This window comes from Euprymna scolopes, chromosome 12 (assembly GCF_053919585.1).
Source record: "Euprymna scolopes isolate OS-2025 chromosome 12, ASM5391958v1, whole genome shotgun sequence".
Taxonomy (NCBI): Eukaryota; Metazoa; Mollusca; class Cephalopoda; order Sepiida; family Sepiolidae; genus Euprymna; species Euprymna scolopes.
This window is the reverse complement of record NC_136493.1, coordinates 63604095-63623071: the sequence shown is the minus strand read 5'-3', so window position 1 is coordinate 63623071 and position 18977 is coordinate 63604095. Positions and strand designations below refer to the sequence as shown.

At 33.2% G+C, this 18977-nt stretch overlaps 1 protein-coding gene across 1 annotated transcript in view; it reads left to right on the top strand.

The window, feature by feature from the left end:
• The first annotated feature begins 9254 nt into the window (after positions 1-9254).
• Positions 9255-18977, top strand: part of LOC145291052 (uncharacterized) — a 58129-nt gene continuing 48406 nt past the window's right edge. Inside the window, exon 1 of the mRNA XM_080136559.1 lies at positions 9255-10586. Within this exon, the coding sequence (XP_079992685.1) occupies positions 9255-10586 (1332 nt within the window). The remainder of the gene's footprint in view (positions 10587-18977) is intronic.

The following is an 18977-nucleotide window of genomic DNA, read 5'->3' as shown; positions in this document are numbered from 1 at the left end:
TCGCCAATCTTTCTTTCTTTGCATGCATATATCGTTTTCAGAGATATTAATGCTTAAGAATAAACACGCGTTTCAAACACAGGTGATGAAAATAAATAAATAAAAGCATATATAAAGTACAAGGTGAAAACGGAAAGCTGCAAAAAGAGATTTATGCAATATAAGTATAGTTTGTGGAAAGAATTTAAGTGGTATTCACCGTAAGAAGTAGTTTTTTTTTTTTTTTTTTTTACACAGTGATCACCACTTATCAAGGCCAGGAAGCCACTCAGAGATAAGTGTTATTGCAAGTACATTACGTTAGTGTGGAGATTTGATGAAGTGTTTAATTAAGGGGGCGGTTCATTAGGAATTTGTTAACATTGGACTTGAAGACATCCAAGTTGTAGTCCGGAGGGAAGCAGGCAGACGGAACAGAGTTCCACAGGCGTGGAATAAGTTTTTACCGCCTTCAAGGAATGACAACGATAAATTGACGAGTGGTAGAGTCTCGGATTTATTTCAATCAGTCTAATTCATATTTAAAAGCCTTTTCTTTTCTTTTTTTTTTTAATATATGCATAATTGAACATGCAACGTCTGAATCTATACCGCGGTGGAAATGGTTTTGAAATAAAGTTCTACTGTCTTCTAAATAAATTTTTTTAGCGATTCTTCTCTTACTATAGCCATGATTTATTATTTAAGCCAGGTGAAAAGTTGTTTATAATTGTATTTTAAGTGGAGAAAATTATCGCTACAATATGCCTGGAAATGTAAATAATATTTGCTTAATTTCATGCAAAACGGATAAAATTTTTACTTAAACTATGTGTCTAGAATTATTATTAGAATTTTTGTCATATCATGATTTTGGTTATAACAATATCTAAAATTTAATACTTAAGCTTAAGGAGTCTTAAGAAATTGAAATCTAGGGACTCTTGCTTGATTTGTATCTAATGGATATGAATAAAATCTTATACAAAATTGAAATATTAAAATGTTCATATGGGAAGTTGTGCTTATATTATGCCCTTTAAAATTAAAATACTCCAAAATAACTGATGTTTGTGGAATGTTTATTAATTCATACCCAATATCTAGTGCAAAAATCCCTCCAAATTGGACATATCTGAATTTCCACTTTAAATCAAACTAAATATAGTCCAAAATTTTAACTTTCTACCTCTAGCAACTCTGTTTCAAAATTCATAATGATCAGTTAATTAGTTCATGAGTGAATTCTGTATGAACAAATACATAAACTTGCAAACGTTGCTAAGTTTATACAAGTCGTTAAGAGTCCGAAAATAAATAAAACTTGTTTATACTTTTAACTTTTAAGCATTACATGTCTTACCTGTGAGTTTTCTATAAGATGACAATTCATAATATCATCTTTTAGTCTTCGGTAATAATGGAGGCAGCTATACATAAGTCATCGACGTGACTTTATTTAATGGAAATCACCTTTCAACTAGAAAAAATTTATTATCTAATTTTAGAAACTTAAAATCATGCATTTAAAGATGGATGAATAAAATTCTATGTAACAATTTTTGGCTTTCCAAATTGCACTTGCATACAGAAACTATAATAGACTGCATCGAAATATATGTTGTCATATATATATATATATATATATATATATATATATATATATATATATATATATATATATATATATATATATACACGTGTGTGTGTGTGGTATAGGTGCAAAATATTATTTATGTAAAAAGTGTTGATGTTGCTGTATAAGAAATGTTCTGTGCATCAAAATTATGAAAAAGAAAGAATAGAAAAAAATGGTGGAATGCATATGAAGCAAATTTGCCGAAATTGGTTTATTTCAATAGAGAAACATTTTTAAGTAGTTATTTCAGGCGTAGAGAGAAACAATTTTTAGAATCTATTCAGTTCTTATAATGGATGCTTTAAACCTGTAACAGCAATTAAGGTAGACAACAAAAATATTCATCATAATAAAAATTACCAAAAAGTAAAAAAAAAAACATCAAGTAAAAAGGACCAGAGAACGTTTTCTATTATTAGGTGGTTTTCTTGCAATCAAAATGATATCAGAATGCTCCATACAATACGATTGCACTCACAGATAAAAAGAAAAATGATTGATTTTGACTATTTAAAATACTTTCAGTAATTTTTGTTGATAATTCTCTAATTTGGAGTTACTTTAGTTTAAGTACATGTATACAAATTATATCTTTCTCTTTATATATAGATGTGTATAACGTATAATATAATTTGTAAATTTCATTAAAATTAAGTTAAATTTGTCATATTTTTTAATTTAACTAAGACTTCAATTTAATTTTGCAAGAATAAATTTGTAAGCTAATCGGCTTCATATTTTTAAAGTAAAATTGAACTTGATATATTTTTATATAAAATTAAAATCTATATTTGTAAATTTAAAATATATTCCAAAGTAAAATTTAAAATTTATATTTTTAAAGTAAAATTAAGAATTGATTCCAATAATATAAAATAATATTCTTTTCTTTACAAAATCTTTTTATTAGTTATCTTGCAATGTAAGACAAAATCTATGAAATATACATAAAAATATATAAAACTAGCAGGACTCGTGTACCAGCGTTGCCTGGTGGCATAAACCAGAACGTATTCGGTAGAAGTGTTAAAGAGCATCTCTCCTCTCTCTCTCTCTGGCTCTTTCATACTCTCTCTATTTTCTCTCTCTGTGTCTCTATTAGATAGTAGATCGAGAGAGAGGGGGAGATGGTGGGAGGACGTCAGAGAGATATTTTTGTAGTTAATCCACGTTGCAGGAAGTGACGTTTCATCTAACCGGATGTCATGTGATGCTACGTGGCAAGGTTGGTGAAACGTTGAGTCTCTCAGAAAATGCCAAGCCGAGCAGAAGTCTAAAATGGTTCTCTCCTAAGTAAGGGGGGAGATGCGCGCCCCAGACGTGGGACGTGGTAGGTACCCACAGTGGAGACCATCGATGGCGACATCTGCAGATCATGCCTGGGAGAATAAAAGGTTGAAAACCCAACATCTGTCTTCATCTTGTGTATTCCGGCGAAAACAGCAAGAGAGCTCCACCCAGATGAAGACTCTCCCAGAGCAGCAAAACCAGGTATGAACTTCTATATATAAACACATACATCCACAACAAGTGTCCTAACTACCAGACAAACGGTTTAAGGGATCTTGGGTCCCGTTCTCTCGTCTCTTAACACTTGTAATATCTCTCTCTCTCATCATCGTAAACTTCTTCTCTTCATTAGTAAAATGGACACGTCATCACCAGGGTCCCAGTATCCCTCAAGTAAAGTGTCCAAGTCCAAATCCGTTTCTTCTCCCTCCCTTATGTCACAGAAGCCTGCCTATTATTAACTATGATTATCTGGTGATTCACGTAACATACTGACTGTGGATAAATTGCTAGAAAATTTTTAATGCATAGACACAATATTTATTAAAAACTTGAAAGATGAAAAAAATGAATAGTTTATTAGGTATCTAGAGTATAACAAATAAATAAAAGTAAGTTCGGCTACAAAAGGAGATAGGCAGAATCGGTGGCGGTGATGAAATGGATTAAGCAGTGAAGAAAAAGAACAACAACTCGAAGCATCATAGAGCCTGCGTTAACGATTTTTAGAATTTATTTTGGAATAAGTAAATCTGTTCCCAGTCGTTGAAGGAAGTAAACAAATACGGGCGGTGTCGTTGCAGGAGTTTCTGTTGTAAAGATATTCTGTTTACGGAAGGAAGGGAGGGAGGGATGGCAGAAAGGGTAATGTAGTGTGTGTGTGTGTGAGAGAGAGAGAGAGAGAGAGAGAGAGAGAGAGAGAGAGAGAATGGACCTTCAGTAGTACAGGTTTCAATATTCAGTTTTCATTCATCTCTCTGTAACCATCATTATTAAATTCTCCCCCATTATCACACCCGACGCGTTTGAGAACTCCAAAATATGTTATCTACATCCAAAATATGTTATCTACACCCAAAATATGTTTTTCTTGGTGTTAATCAGTACATAGTGGATGTGTAAAATCCAGTATTATTATGTCTGAATTCTTCTTAGCCTTAAACAAACTGAGCACGAATCACAGACATCCTTAACAAAAACTCTTTATCATGACAGATTCTACTGATGATCCACCAATGATACCAATTTTTCGTTTGATACATAAGCAAACTGTTTCTCAGCCTTTGTTCTTTTCTTCATTCTAGAGCATTTTAAAGCTTCACAATGTAACACAAAGTTTAGTGACTTTTCAGCTTGCAAAAGCATATTTGCCAATAGAAGATTACAATGCAATTTTATATATTTGCCTAAAATCTTACAGTTGACTCTTTAAAATCTAGTATCAGTACTTTTCATTGATTTATGACTTAGTAAGAAGGGTAAATCATTTTTTACAATGTCAGCCTCTACATCTGCTCTGACACATTTTATGCCTCCTGTAGTTACTAGAAATTTAATCGCTTTAATTGCCTTTTCCATCATCAAAACAAAATGCCCTGTCAGATTTAAATCTTCATTAACCGCTTATCCCGGTCATTTAATGTACCAAAAATACATTAAACCTAGGTTCTCTTGTAACAGTTTAAAAACAGGCACAATCGAACACTGCCATACCCAGTGTCTCTTTTACAAAATTGGACATTTTTATATCAGAATCATTTATCAATGTTCGATAACAGGACTCAGAATTAATTAATGAAAGGTGTACATGGTTTGAATCCACAACAGTGTTAATATTTCTAGGACTAAAACCAGTACAGTCTCTGGCAAGATGCCTAATAGAACCATATTTGAAACAACGCATTGTCCTACCTTGTCTATCCGTTGGATTTGTTTCCTCAATAGAATTTTTGTTTTCTTTTACTTCTGTTGTGATTGAAATTTACAGTTTAAATTGCTTCCTTGATAGCGGGAACTTTTTTGCATTCTGAAGTGAATAGTATCAGTAAGTAAAGAATTGCCTTTTAGAAAGGTTTTATTAACTGTAAAATACACGTACGCTCTTGAAAGGATCGAGCGGGAAAATGAAACAGAGGGCGCTTTTATTATGAATGCCAATCCCAAGGGGGATAACTCTTAACAACAAATTAAATCATAACATTTTCCCCGTCCTAAAGTATTCAAGTAAGGGGTAATTAATTATAGACAAATTTTTTTTTTTTTTTTTTTTTTTTTTTTTTTACAATCACATAAGAATCATTTTATTTACAAATAACATATGAACCCAAACTGCAGTTTTTTCAGTATTTAGTCACAAAATCCTTATATTTACTAGGGAATTGTCGAACTCGGGACGACCTCCGCACAGATTGGCAGGAATGCTGATTTTCAGTATTATTTTTTAGTGAAATCTGATTTTCTTCAAGATCAGACGATTGATTTTTGTCTTCCTCATGACCAATGTTTTCATTAGTAGAAGGTTCAAATAAAGTCTCTGAAGTAGTAGGATTATTATTAGAGTTTTCTTCATTTGATGAGTTTGGAGCTAAGTCTCGAACGTTGACAGTGGTTTCAGTACCAGAAGGTAGTTGAACATAAGCGTAGTGGGGGTTGACATCTATTAGGGTGGCAGGCGTTACAGGAGGGTCATGTTTACTTGTTTTAGTGTGGTTTCTAATATATATTGGGCCTGGTTTAACCCAAGAAGGAATTGAAATTCCGGAAGCAGATTTACGACTATATTTAAATAGTCTATCATGGGGAGTCATATTAGTGGCAGTACAAAGTAATGATCTAATTGAATGAAGTGCGTCCGGTAGTATGTCTTCCCAATAAGGTAGTTTCATTTGATTAGAATGTAATGTTGTTTGAATGGCCTTCCATAAGGTCCGTTGAGTTTTTCAATCTGTCCATTACCTTCAGGATGCTATCTACTTGTTTTAGAAGTAGCAATTCCTTTTTTGTGTAAAAAATCCTTTATTTCTCTTGCTAAGAAATCAGGAGCACGGTCAGTATGTATCATGTCAGGCAAACCAAAAATTGAAAAGAGTTTGTTTAGACAGTGGATAATGGTTTTGCTTGTCATATCTCTGCAAGGAAAAGCGAAAGGAAAACGGGAATACTCATCAATTAGAGTAAGTAGATATTTGTTGCCATGTATAGAAGTAGGTAGAGGGCCTTTAAAATCAAGATTTAATCGTTGAAAAGGTAATATGGCTTGAATGAGAGTCCCTCCATTGGTATTGGCGAATTTGGGTTTCAGTAATTGACAGGATGAGCAAGAGTCAGTAATATTCTTAATTTGATCCAAAGTAAAAGGGAGGTTCCTCGTTCTTATAAAATGGCTTAGTCTTGAAACACCAGGCTGACATCATTGTTTATGTAAATCACGAAGATCTTGTAGATTGTAAGTAAGAGCAGAGATGCGAGAGAATGTGTCAGCAGCAATATTTTCAGGTCCAGGTCGATAAACTATAGTGAAATTGTATTGGGATAATTCTATACGCCAACGACATATTTTGTCATTCTTAATTTTTGATTTTCTTTTATTGTCGAATATGAAGCTGATGCTCTTCTGATCTGTGATGACTTTAAAGTGCCTGCCGAGTAGAAAATGTCGCCACTTACGGAGAGCTTCTACAATAGCGGCTGCCTCTTTTTCTACTGCATGGTGCTTAATTTCGTTAGTATTGAGAGTTCTTGAAAAAAATGCAATAGGACGACCTTCTTGATTTAGTGTTGCAGCAATGCAATAGTTACTAGCGTCCGTTTCTACTTCAAATTCTTTATTTGGATCTACCGTTATTAAAGTGGCGTCTTTTAGATCATTTTTCAATGTTTGAAAAGATTTTAATACAGATGGAGGTAGTGGAAATTCTTTGTTTTGATTTAGTAATAAAATTTTATCAGAAATTTTTTTAATGAATTTGCAGTAATAGGAAAACATTCCAACTATTCTTTTTTGAGATTTAAGATTCAGCGGAGGTGGCATTTCGAGTAATGGTTTTAGTCTTTGATAATCGGGAGCTATTTGATTATTTTCTATGGTGTAGCCGAGTAGAGTAATAGAACTAGAAGAAATTATGCTTTTATTTTCATTTAAAGTGATATTATATTGTTTAGCAATTTTGTAGAATTTTTGAAGATTGTAATCGTGTTCTTCTTGATTTTTTCCACATATAGTTACGTTATCAACATACACAAAGGTATCGGTTAGATTTTCTTTTTCTATAATATAGTCTATGCTCCTCTGGAAAGCACGTACTCCATTGGTGACGCCAAAAGGAAGACGAGTAAATTGAAAAAGTTTGCCACTTACTTCAAACGCAGTGAATTTACGATCAGCATGATTTATAGGTATTTGGTGATAAGCAGATTTTAGGTCGAGAGTAGAGAAGATGTTATATTGAGCGATGTCGTCTACCATCTTATTGATATTAGGCATTGGGTAAGCGTCTAGTTCCGTGAATCTATTAATGGTATCGCTGTAGTCGACTACCATTCTTTTCTTATGATTCTCATTCGAAGTTACGAGAACTTGCGCTCGCCACGGAGATATCGAAGGTTCAATTATGCCTTCTTTCAACATTCTAGCAGTCTCTTCTTTTATGAATTTGTTGGCGGCAAAAGTGTAACGTCGGGATTTTGTCGCAATAGGAGTAGTATGAGGAGAAAGATTAGAAAAGAGAGGAGGGGGTGGAACGTTTATGGTAGGAAAAAAATTATTCGTGTTTATAGCTCCAATTATAAGTTTGTCTCTAGGACCGTCGAATTTAAGTGTTACTTTTTTATATTTTTTTTAAATATCTTTTCCGATTATTAAATCAATGAAAAGGTTTTCAATGATTTCAATTGTTATTCCAGAATGGGTTTTATCTTTCAGTATTAAATCCACGACAGCTTCGCCAGTTATTTTAGCATGTTGATCGGAAGCAGCCAGAGCTATAGTTTTGTTTTTAGGTATTGTGAAGACATAACACATTCCAATGAAGAAATATCAAATTTTTTAAAAATTATCCTTCATTGTTGCATGAATTAAACTTCCACATGTTGTCCTCACTAATTTATTGTTGTTTTTTCCAATACATTCGCTGCAATTTAAAACAAAAAATGCTTGGACTCCAGAATTTAGTGGTGCCGTCACTGATATGCACATTATTGAGTGGATTGAAAATGTGGAGCTTGTGTGTGAGCTTTGCACCATGAAAAATGTTGAGCATGTCCTGCCATTGAGATTGCGAGGTGGAGCTCTGGCCATATACAGGCGAGTATGGAGCAGAAAGTGGATGCAGAACAAATCAAGCAAGCCCTTATAACCGTGTTTGCTACTGATGCATTTAATGCATATGACTAGTTTGTCACTCGACAACTTCGTCCTAACGAGATGGTGGACAAGTTTTTTGTTGAGCTGTGACACCTGGCCCAGTTGGTTGAGGGACTTTTGCCCAAATGTTGGCTAACGTGTGCATTCATGTCTGGACTACTGCAACATGTTAAACATGTATTACACGCCTTATCCAGGATGGAAACAATGAGTGCAGAACAACTGTTGACCCAAACAAGACCTATCATGATTGACCACAACGGCTGCCAGACGATCACCTACAGAATCAAATGTGCACTGAGGATGAAAAATTTGTTTGCTACAGGTGTGGTGGTCTCAACCACTTGGTGAGGGACTGCTTACAAAATCGCCAAAAGAGGTTGAACAGTCGGGCGTGCAAAGTCCGTTGTGAGATACGTTGCTTCAGATTCAGTGGCCTTGTACATATCTAAACTCAGTGTCAGAGAAACGCTGAAGGGAAGGAGGCAGCAGCATTAGTCTCCTCCCCGACAAACTAAACACTGAAAATATATGTAGATGGGCAAAAGTGTATGGCGTTAATTGATTCCGGGTGTTCACAGTAAAGTGAGTAAAGCTGTGTGTCGCTTTTGGAAGCAGAAGTCAGCAAGGGTACTGACAGCTGACGAAAGGACATTGAATTGCCAAGGATATGCTGTCCACATTGAGGCCTTGGTTGTGGATAAACAGATGTTGGGTTTCGATCTACTGCTGGGAATTGATGCTATCAGAAACTCAGTGGAGTTCATTTCACGGAATCAGGTGAAGCACATTTTGGAGGCTTAAACAAATGTGCTGCCATCTCTATCGATGAGCCAGACTTTAGCGTGACTTATGACCGCATTAATGAAGAATGGATTGCATCATGGAAATGGGCAAACGTTTGCTCTCCCAGTAAATTGAACAACAGTGTGCAAGAATACATGATGCCTTGTCATGCCAGAGATGCTATGAGAAAGAAATTCAATGGTGGCAGCAGAATGGATGGCTGGTGCATATTCAGAAGAAGAACTTGGCCCACCCAAATGCCTAATTCCTTTGATGGCGGTCGTAGAGGAGCAGAAGCACAAGGTATGTCCAGTTTTTGATTACCGGGAATTGAATGAATTTGTGGATGCCTTCACTGCCAATGCAGAAGTGTGCGCACAGAAATTAAGAGAGTGGCAGCGACAAGGAGTTAATGTGTCATTTATGGATCTGCGGAATGCATATCTTAAAATCCATGTTGACAAAGCATTATGGTCATTTCAAACTGTTATTTTCAAGGTCCAGCGCTTTTGTCTCATGCGGTTGGGATTCGAGCTGAATGTGGCACCACTTATTATGAAGTCTGTAATAGACGCGATCATATCTAAGGACCATGCAATAAAAAATGCCACATCAGCATATGTGGATGATATTTTTATTAATGAAAGTGTAGTTCCTGCATCACGCATGCAACAACATTTTTTAGACTATGGCTTGGTTTCCAAGGATCCGGTGCAACTAAAAGATGGAGCCAGAGTTCTGCGTTTGCAAGTCAGGGAGAAAGATTGCACACTGCAATGGATTCCAGGAATCCCAGATGAATTGACCCATCGACGTGTAGGAAACGTTGGTCATTTTCCTGTATGTAGATGGCTCTGGGTGGTAGTCACATTTATCAAGCGCATAGCAACTGCAGTATCGAAAGGCTGGGATGACAGAATCAAAAATGTATCTCTTTATCACATGTTGGTAGAAACTGTGAACAAAGTACGAGAAGCGGATCCCATTGGAGGAGCCTGGTGCATGGACGGCAAAGAAGTTACAGTCTGGGTGGATGCAAGTTGCATAGCAACAGGAGTGGCATTGGAGGCAAATGGAATGGTCATTGAGGATGCATGTTGGCTACGTCCTACTAACGACGCTCAACACTTCAATCTAGCTGAACTTGACACAGCACTCAAAAGAGTCAATTTGGACCTTCAGTGGAAGGCAACAGTGTTACACTTAGTTACCGATTTGGTGTGCGTGCACCGATGGATCTCTGACACCTTGACTGGGAAAGCGCATGTGAACACAAAAGAAGCTGATGAAATGCTCATCAGGCGATGGTTAGAAACTTTGAAATCACTGGCAAAAGAATATGAATTGTACATCGATATAAAACTCGTGAAGTCCTATCAGAATCATGCAGATAGTCTCACCAGAGTGCCACGTAGGTGGATGGATCTACTCAAAGAAGGAAGAGAGCAGGTGCTTGGGAGTTGCGCAGCAGTGAGACAACTCGACGGGAACCATGTGGCTGATATCCATAATCAAAGTGGACATCCAGGAGTAAAACAAACTCTATATTTTGTCAGGATGGTGGACTCGCAAGTGTCAAAAAAAATTGCTAAATCTATTGTGAAAGCATGCAAAACATGTCGATCTATAGATCCTGCACCTGTGCACTGGAAAAAAGGAAAAATTGGTGTAAAGAACAACTGGATAGACTGGCAATGGACGTAACCCACCACAATGGTGAAAATCTTTTGACTATCATCGACTGTGGCCCCTCTATATTTGCAATCTGGCGGCCAATGCATCGGACAGATGCAACCACTGTAATCCGACAGTTGGAGAGTATTTGTATTTTCCTTGATCGAGGCCCACTGACGAAAATACTGGCCAACAACACTACTGCTTTCACCAGTAAGGAGTTCCAGTCATTTGTAAATAATTGGGACTGCGATTTCGATGTGCGTACTCACCAAGTGGAAACGGTATGATAGAGCAAAGTCATAGAACCATTAAGACCATTGCAGCCAGAAAGAACTGTTCAATACTGGAGGCGGTCTACTGGCACAGCATCATCCCAAAGGATGACATTTTATCTTCCACCGTACCAGGGGACGTGCTGCATAGATACCATGTATGAATCAAGAGTATAAAAGCTAACCCACTGCCCAAACCAGAAGTGACTGGAGAGAAATATGAAAAAGAAGACATCGTTTGAGTTAAAAATCCACGTGGCAGGTGCACAACGAAATATAACATTGGTCGGGTTAGTTATCAGCCTGCAGTCTGTGAAAGTTGATTGGGTGCCTAAGCACATTAAAACCTTCGACCAGTAACCTGGACCCACCTGCCAAGTGACAAAAGTGATTCTGAGGACAGTGAGCAGCTAATCTATTTTAATTCAGATCCGCTTGAGAATGATTCTGATGTTAGCAATCTCCCAACTGATGAGGTGTCTACTGAAAGCCCATCCACAGACAAGTGTATGCACGAAAGTTAGGTCCACATTATTCCTCTTCAACAAAGTACTCAACAGAGACGAATACTACCTCCCTTCCCTGTTTGTGATCATGAGATCAGGGGGGGGGGGCTAACTTACCTGAATAGCACGAGTTTCGTGTTTTTTCCTCTAAGAAAAAAAAAGTTAAAATGCCGACGTCGCATTTATATGTATGACGGTCATGCAAATTTACATGTGAGATATGCAAATTTGAGACAAGGGAATTTGTTGAATGGGTATAAAGAGAAAGGGAAAGGAACCACTGGCGAGTGGGAAAACAGCGTGTTGGGAGAACGCATGTCAGAATGAAACTGTTGAAGCTAAATCAGAAAAGATAGAACAACAAATTTGACTCAGTTCTAATATTGTAGAGTCATGAATACTTTTCAGGTTTGTGTTTTGTACACGTTGTCCTTTTCAGTACAAAATACAAAGCAAACACATGATTCTACAAATTTTTAACATAACCAGATTTACTTTTATGAACCTGCCCGATGGCACCGATACCAATTTGTTTATATTTAAAGTCATAAAGGATTTTCCAGTTCGAATTATGTACACGTGGCCTGTTTTGGAAGAGAGTACAAAGTAGAGAAGTGTTTCTTCAAATTTTGAATCGATTTAAGCATTTGTTAGCCTGAATTTCCTACTTCTTATCGGATTTTTACATATAAATCTTTAAGTCGTCATGCAAAAAGTTTTCATTTACACAATGCGTGATTTAATCCTACTCTGCATTTTAGCCAAACAATTTTATATAACAATACCGATTTGTTTACATTTACAATCTAAATGAACTTTCCGGTTCATGTCAGTAATCGACTCAAAACGGTAGCGCCTGCCAATGAACTAATCACATCAAAACAGAAATTACCATCTAAGAACAATAATAATCGACTCAAAACGTCATTGCCCGTCACTGCCCAATAGTGACAGTAATCACTGGAAAATCACTGTCAAAGCAGTCATACAGGTCTCGACGCTGGTCATGATCCATAGTGACCGACAATGATCAAACACAAGTAATCACCTAAAAACGCCAATAACGAGCAATGTTCGCCATTGACGACAAAAAATTTCATCTTGCAACAGTCCAATACAGGCCGATACTAGTTATGGCTGACAGTGAACATCGGGAAAAGACAATTATAGAAGAAAAGGAAGCCACTGTCCACTAGTATACACGAGTAAATGCAAGTAAATATCTAAAAACAAGAATAACCGCCAGTGGCTATCACTGCCTGCCAGAGGCAGCCAGTGGATGTTATTTCACAACAATGCCTGAAAGTTGAAGACAGATGATTTCAGTTCAGAGCAGTGAAATGAAGACTGACACCAATCATGGTTGCCAGTTGCAAATGCAGTCAGTGCCTATCAGTACTCGCCAGTATCTGCCATTACCTGCAAGTAATCTCCTCCAACCAACACTACTCGCCAGTAATCTCAAGTGCTTGCTAACAATGACAGCTAGTGGCTTCTACTAGCTGCCACTACCAGACAATGCCCCACAATGGAAACCAGATGATTTCATTTGGGTCACGGACGCCAGTGTCTGCCATTTTCCAGGGGTAACAACTGTAGTTTCATTTGGTTTCAGGTGGGTCCTTAACCAAATATGTCCTGGCTTTGTGCCATACTTCCACTGAGCAACGCCAGTACACGGATCCTGCTTATTCTTTTAACTAACATCATTGTAGCTTATCAATCAATTTTATCAGAAAGTATCATAACCGAATCTTCTGTAAAATCAATTTACTCACCAACATTATTGAAGGAAAATAATTATAAGAGCATTTGACTAATGTCTGAAAGTAAAAAAAATGAAGAAATAACATATCAGCAGAACTACTTTGATAATTTGTAACAATGTGACTACAATTTACGAATTCCTTTGTTCAGAATAGTTATTGTCTTCGAGACAGACTTGTTCAGACTGAAATGAGGTTTGATAACAAATCTCTCTACTGTGTAATTGGACTTCATTTCTACAGTTAAAAAAAACTCGGACACATTTTCTGACGTTTTGCAATTTACGTAGACTCAGTTGCTTTAAAATATGTACAATTTTTCCATACTATGACAACGAAAAATTTGCAGTAAATATTGAAAGTATGAGAAAGAGGTTGCAAGGAAGAAAAAAGGGCATCACCTTCCCAGTTTTGAAACCGGTTTTGAACATTGTCAAAGCAGAATAGGGTGCTCCGAGCAGCACCTGTGCAGATATGGAAAGAGTATGCTATTTTAGGACGTATTTGGCTCTTATACAGGGAGAGGATTGCGTCTTCTGGAGTAGTAAAATGATACAACCCTTTTTCTGGCCACCTTAGTAACAGCATTGATACTTTGAACTCCAGACTATTAAAGAGAAAAGATTCTCATTAGAACAAAATTCCATTTAAAAAAAATGGCATGTTGTCCCCTTCAGCCATCAACCGCGTTACCCAGGTTGCAGATGAGGGCATCAGAGGGCAGCTTTTTATAAAAAATAAAAAGTCATTGAGAATGCGCAAATTATATGTGAAAATATGAAGAAAAATAAAAACAAATACTGACAGACTGACACCCAGGATAAAAAGCACGCCTTAACCCATTTATGCACTAGGAGGGAAGAGGCACACGATGGTGTAAATCTTCCTGTCTCTGGACATGGCACTCCAGCCATGACAGAAGCCAACCAGAATCAGCCATCAACACTTGACACTAGAGATTCTGATCCTTATCTCCACCATATGTAGCAACAAAAAATCAAAATAATATGAGGCTTAACAGCCATAGATGTTGCTGTTTTTTTCTACCATTACTCAAAGTTTAAAAAGTAGAGCAAAACAGCAAATCAAATCTTGGCCCCCTAAATAAAAGAAACCAAAGAGAAAAAGAAAGCACACTACAAACATTAATAAAAATTCCACAGTTGCTGCTGCCACGAGCGCTTTCAATTCGTCTACGAATCATCATTAGGTGTTTAAGTAAAAGTTCTAAGCAGCGAAAATGAGAATTAAAACTGAAAACTAAAATATACAGTAAACGGCAATAAATAAAATATATAGTCGATGAAAAGTCGATTAAAAATATAAGTTGATTAAAAATATAGGTTGATTAAAAATATAGGTTGATTAAAAATATAGGTGGATTAAATATATAGGTGGATTAAATATATAGGTGGATTAAATATATAGGTGGATTAAAAATATAGGTGGATTAAAAATATAAATGGATTAAATATATAGGTAGATTAAATATATAGGTTGATTAAATATATAGGTTGATTAAAAATATTGGTTGATTAAAAATATTGGCTGATTAAAAATATTGTTTGATTATAAACATTGGTTGATTAAAAATATTGATTGATTAAAAATATTGGTTGATTAAAAATATTGATTGATTAAAAATATTGGTTGATTAAAAATATTGGTTGATTAAAAATATTGGTTGATTAAAAATATAGGTGGATTAAAAATATTGGTTGATTAAAAATATTGGTTGATTAAAAATAGAGGTTGATATAAAATATAGATTGATTCGAAATATAGGTTGATTCAAAATATAGGTGGATTAAATATATAGGTTGATTAAAAATATTGGTTGATTACAAATATTGGTTGATTAAAAATATAGGTTCATTAAATATATAGGTTCATTAAATATATAGGTTCATTAAATATATAGGTGGATTACATACATATGCGGATTAAAAATATTAGTTTATTAAAAATATAGGTTGATTAAAAATATAGGTTGATTAAATATATAGGTTCATTAAATATATAGGTTCATTAAATATATAGGTTCATTAAATATATAGGTTCATTAAATATATAGGTGGATTACATACATAGGCGGATTAAAAATATTAGTTTATTAAAAATATAGGTTGATTACAAATATTGGTTGACTATAAATATTGGTTGATTAAAAATATAGGCTGACTATAAATATTGGTTGCTCAAAAATATAGGTTGATTAAAAATATAGGTTGATTAAAAATATAGGTTGATTAAAAATATAGGTTGATTACAAATATAGGTTGATTACAAATATTGGTTGACTATAAATATTGGTTGATTAAAAATATAGGCTGACTATAAATATTGGTTGATTAAAAGTATAGGTTGCACAAAAATATAGGTTGATTAACAATATAGGTTGATTAAAAATATAGGTTGATTAAAAATATAGGTTGATTAAAAATATAGGTTGATTACAAATATTGGTTGATTAAAAATATTGGTTGATTAAAAATATTGGTTGATTAAAAATATTGGTTGATTAAAAATATTGGTTGATTAAAAATATTGGTTGATTAAAAATATAGGTTGATTAAAAATATAGGTTGATTAAATATATAGGTTGATAAAAATTTAGGTTGATTACAAATATTGCTTGCTCAAAAATATAGGTTGATTAAAAATATAGGTTGATTAAATATATAGGTTGATTAAAAATATTGGTTGATTAAAAATATTGGTTGATTAAAAATATAGGTTGATTACAAATATTGGTTGATTAAAAATATTGGTTGATTAAAAATATTGGTTGATTAAAAATATAGGTTGATTAAATATATAGGTTGATTAAAAATATAGGTTGATTAAAAATATAGGTTGATTAAATATATAGGTTCATTACATATATAGGTGGATTACATACATAGGTGGATTAAAAATATTGGTTTATTAAAAATATAGGTTGATTACAAATATAGGTTGATTAAAAATATTGCTTGCTCAAAAATATAGGTTGATTAAAAATATAGGTTGATTAAAAATATAGGTTTATTAAAAATATTGGTTGATTAAAAATATTGCTTGCTCAAAAATATAGCTTGATTAAAAATATAGGTTGATTAAAAATATAGGTTTATTAAAAATATTGGTTGATTAAAAATATTGGTTGATTAAAAATATTGGTTGATTAAAAATATTGGTTTATTAAAAATATAGGTTGATTAAAAATATAGGTTGATTAAAAATATAGGCAGATTAAAAATACTGATTGATTAAAAATATTGGTTGATTACAAATATTGGTTGATTAAATATATAGGGTGATTAAAAATATTGGTTGATTAAAAATATACGTTGATCAAAAAAATAAGGTTGATCAAAAATATTGGTTAATAAATAATATTGGTTGATTAAAAATATTGGTTCATTAAAAACATTGGTTTATTAAAAATATGGGTTGATATATAAATATATATATGAAAATATATATATAAATATATATATATGTAAATATATATATATTAATATATATATGTAAATCTATATATATATAAATAAATATAAATTTACATATATATCAATATATATAAATATATATGTAAGTACTTATATAAATCTACATTTAAATATATATAAATATCAATATATATATAAATATATATACATATGTATATAATTATATTATATATATGTATATATATACATATATATATAAATATAAAGTTATATATATAAACATAAATATATCTATACATATATAAATATATATATACATAAAAATACATATATATGTGTAAGTATATATATAAATATATATATAATATATATATATATAAATTTATATATAAATATAAATATATATAAGTATATATAAACATATATATATGCATCTATAAATACATATATATATATATATATATATATCAATATATAAATATGTATATCAATATAAATATATTTATATATACATATAAATATATATATAAATATGCATATCTATACATAAAATAAATATAAATATATACATATATATATAATACATATATAACAAACATATAACATATATAAATAATATATATAACAGATATAATGCATACATAAAATATACAACATAATTATATATATATAACATATATATAAAATATATATAATATATATATTTATTTATATGTAATGTATATAAGATATTTATATAATACACATATATAACATACATATATAAGAAATATATAATATATATTATATATATATAACACACATATATGTAATATATAAAACACACACATATATATATAAAACATATATATATAATATATTTATAATACATATACATTACATATAATATATATATAATATATATAAAAAATATTTTCATATATATATATTATATAATATATAGACATAATATATAATATATTTAATATATTTTTAACACATATATATATATATATATATATATATATACAGTGATGATCATATTTATTGGCACGGTAAAATAAAAGTTAAATTTTGTCTAATAAATTCTAAAAAAGGGATTAAATTAAAGAAAATAACAAAGTATATTATGTATTTTTAACTGGCCTTTCCGATGCAGCAATCGGATTTTAGAAAAAATAAATAACAAAGGAACAACAAACATAATTGCAAAAAACCCTTGTTCCAAATTATTGGCACGATTTATTTAATAATCAATTGTATAGCCTTTGGCCTTGATTACCTTCCTCAGTCGCTTTTCATAGTTTACAACCAAGTTGTTGCACTCTTCAGTAGTAATTTTAGCCCACTCTTCCTGACAATAATCCTCCAATTGAATAAGATTCTTAGGCTTCCTTTGCATTACCCTCAATTTTAATGTTCTCCATAAATTTTCAATTGGATTAAGGTCTGGGCTTTGTGATGGCCACTCCAAAACATTAATATGATTGTCCTCAAGCCATTTCTTAGTCAGTTTAGCCGAATGCTTTGGGTCATTATCTTGCATGAACCACCAACGACGACCAAGTGAGAGCTCTTTAGCAGAGTCTTTCAGGTTTTCATCCAATATTTTAACATAATCTTCCTTTTTTATGCTACCTGTGACCTTAACAAGTCGCCCTGGTCCAGAGGCAGCAAAGGATCCCCAAAACATCAAACTGCCTCCACCGTGCTTCACTGTGGGTATGGTGTTCTTAGGCAGGAAAGCTTCGCCAGATTTTCTGTAAATATAAGACACTTTATTATGGCCAAATAACTCTATTTTCGTTTCGTCAGTCCATAGAACACGTTTCCAGAATGCAACATCTTTATCAATATGACGTTTTGCAAAGGCTAGCCTTGCTTTCAGGTGCATAGGCTTCAATAAGGGAGTCTTTCTCGGACGACATGCTTTTAAACCAGCTCTCTTCAAAACTCTACCAACTGTATGTCGAGGTACATTCACTCCAGAGGTGCTCTGTTCATCAACAATCTCCCCAACAGAGATCCTTGGGTTTTGTTTTACTTGTCGAACAATTTTCCGTTCATCTCTTGGGGAAAGAATCCTTTTTCTCCCTCTACCCTCTAAACTCATAACGTGGCCTTGCGATTTGAACTTGTTTATTATGGCTCTAACAGTGGATTTGGGAAGGTTTAGCTTCTTTGAAATCTTATCATAGCCCTCCCCATTGATATGGCATGCTACAACAAGCTTCCTGACGTCTTCGCTTTAACCATGGCGATTGAAAATTATAATTTAGTCACTTAT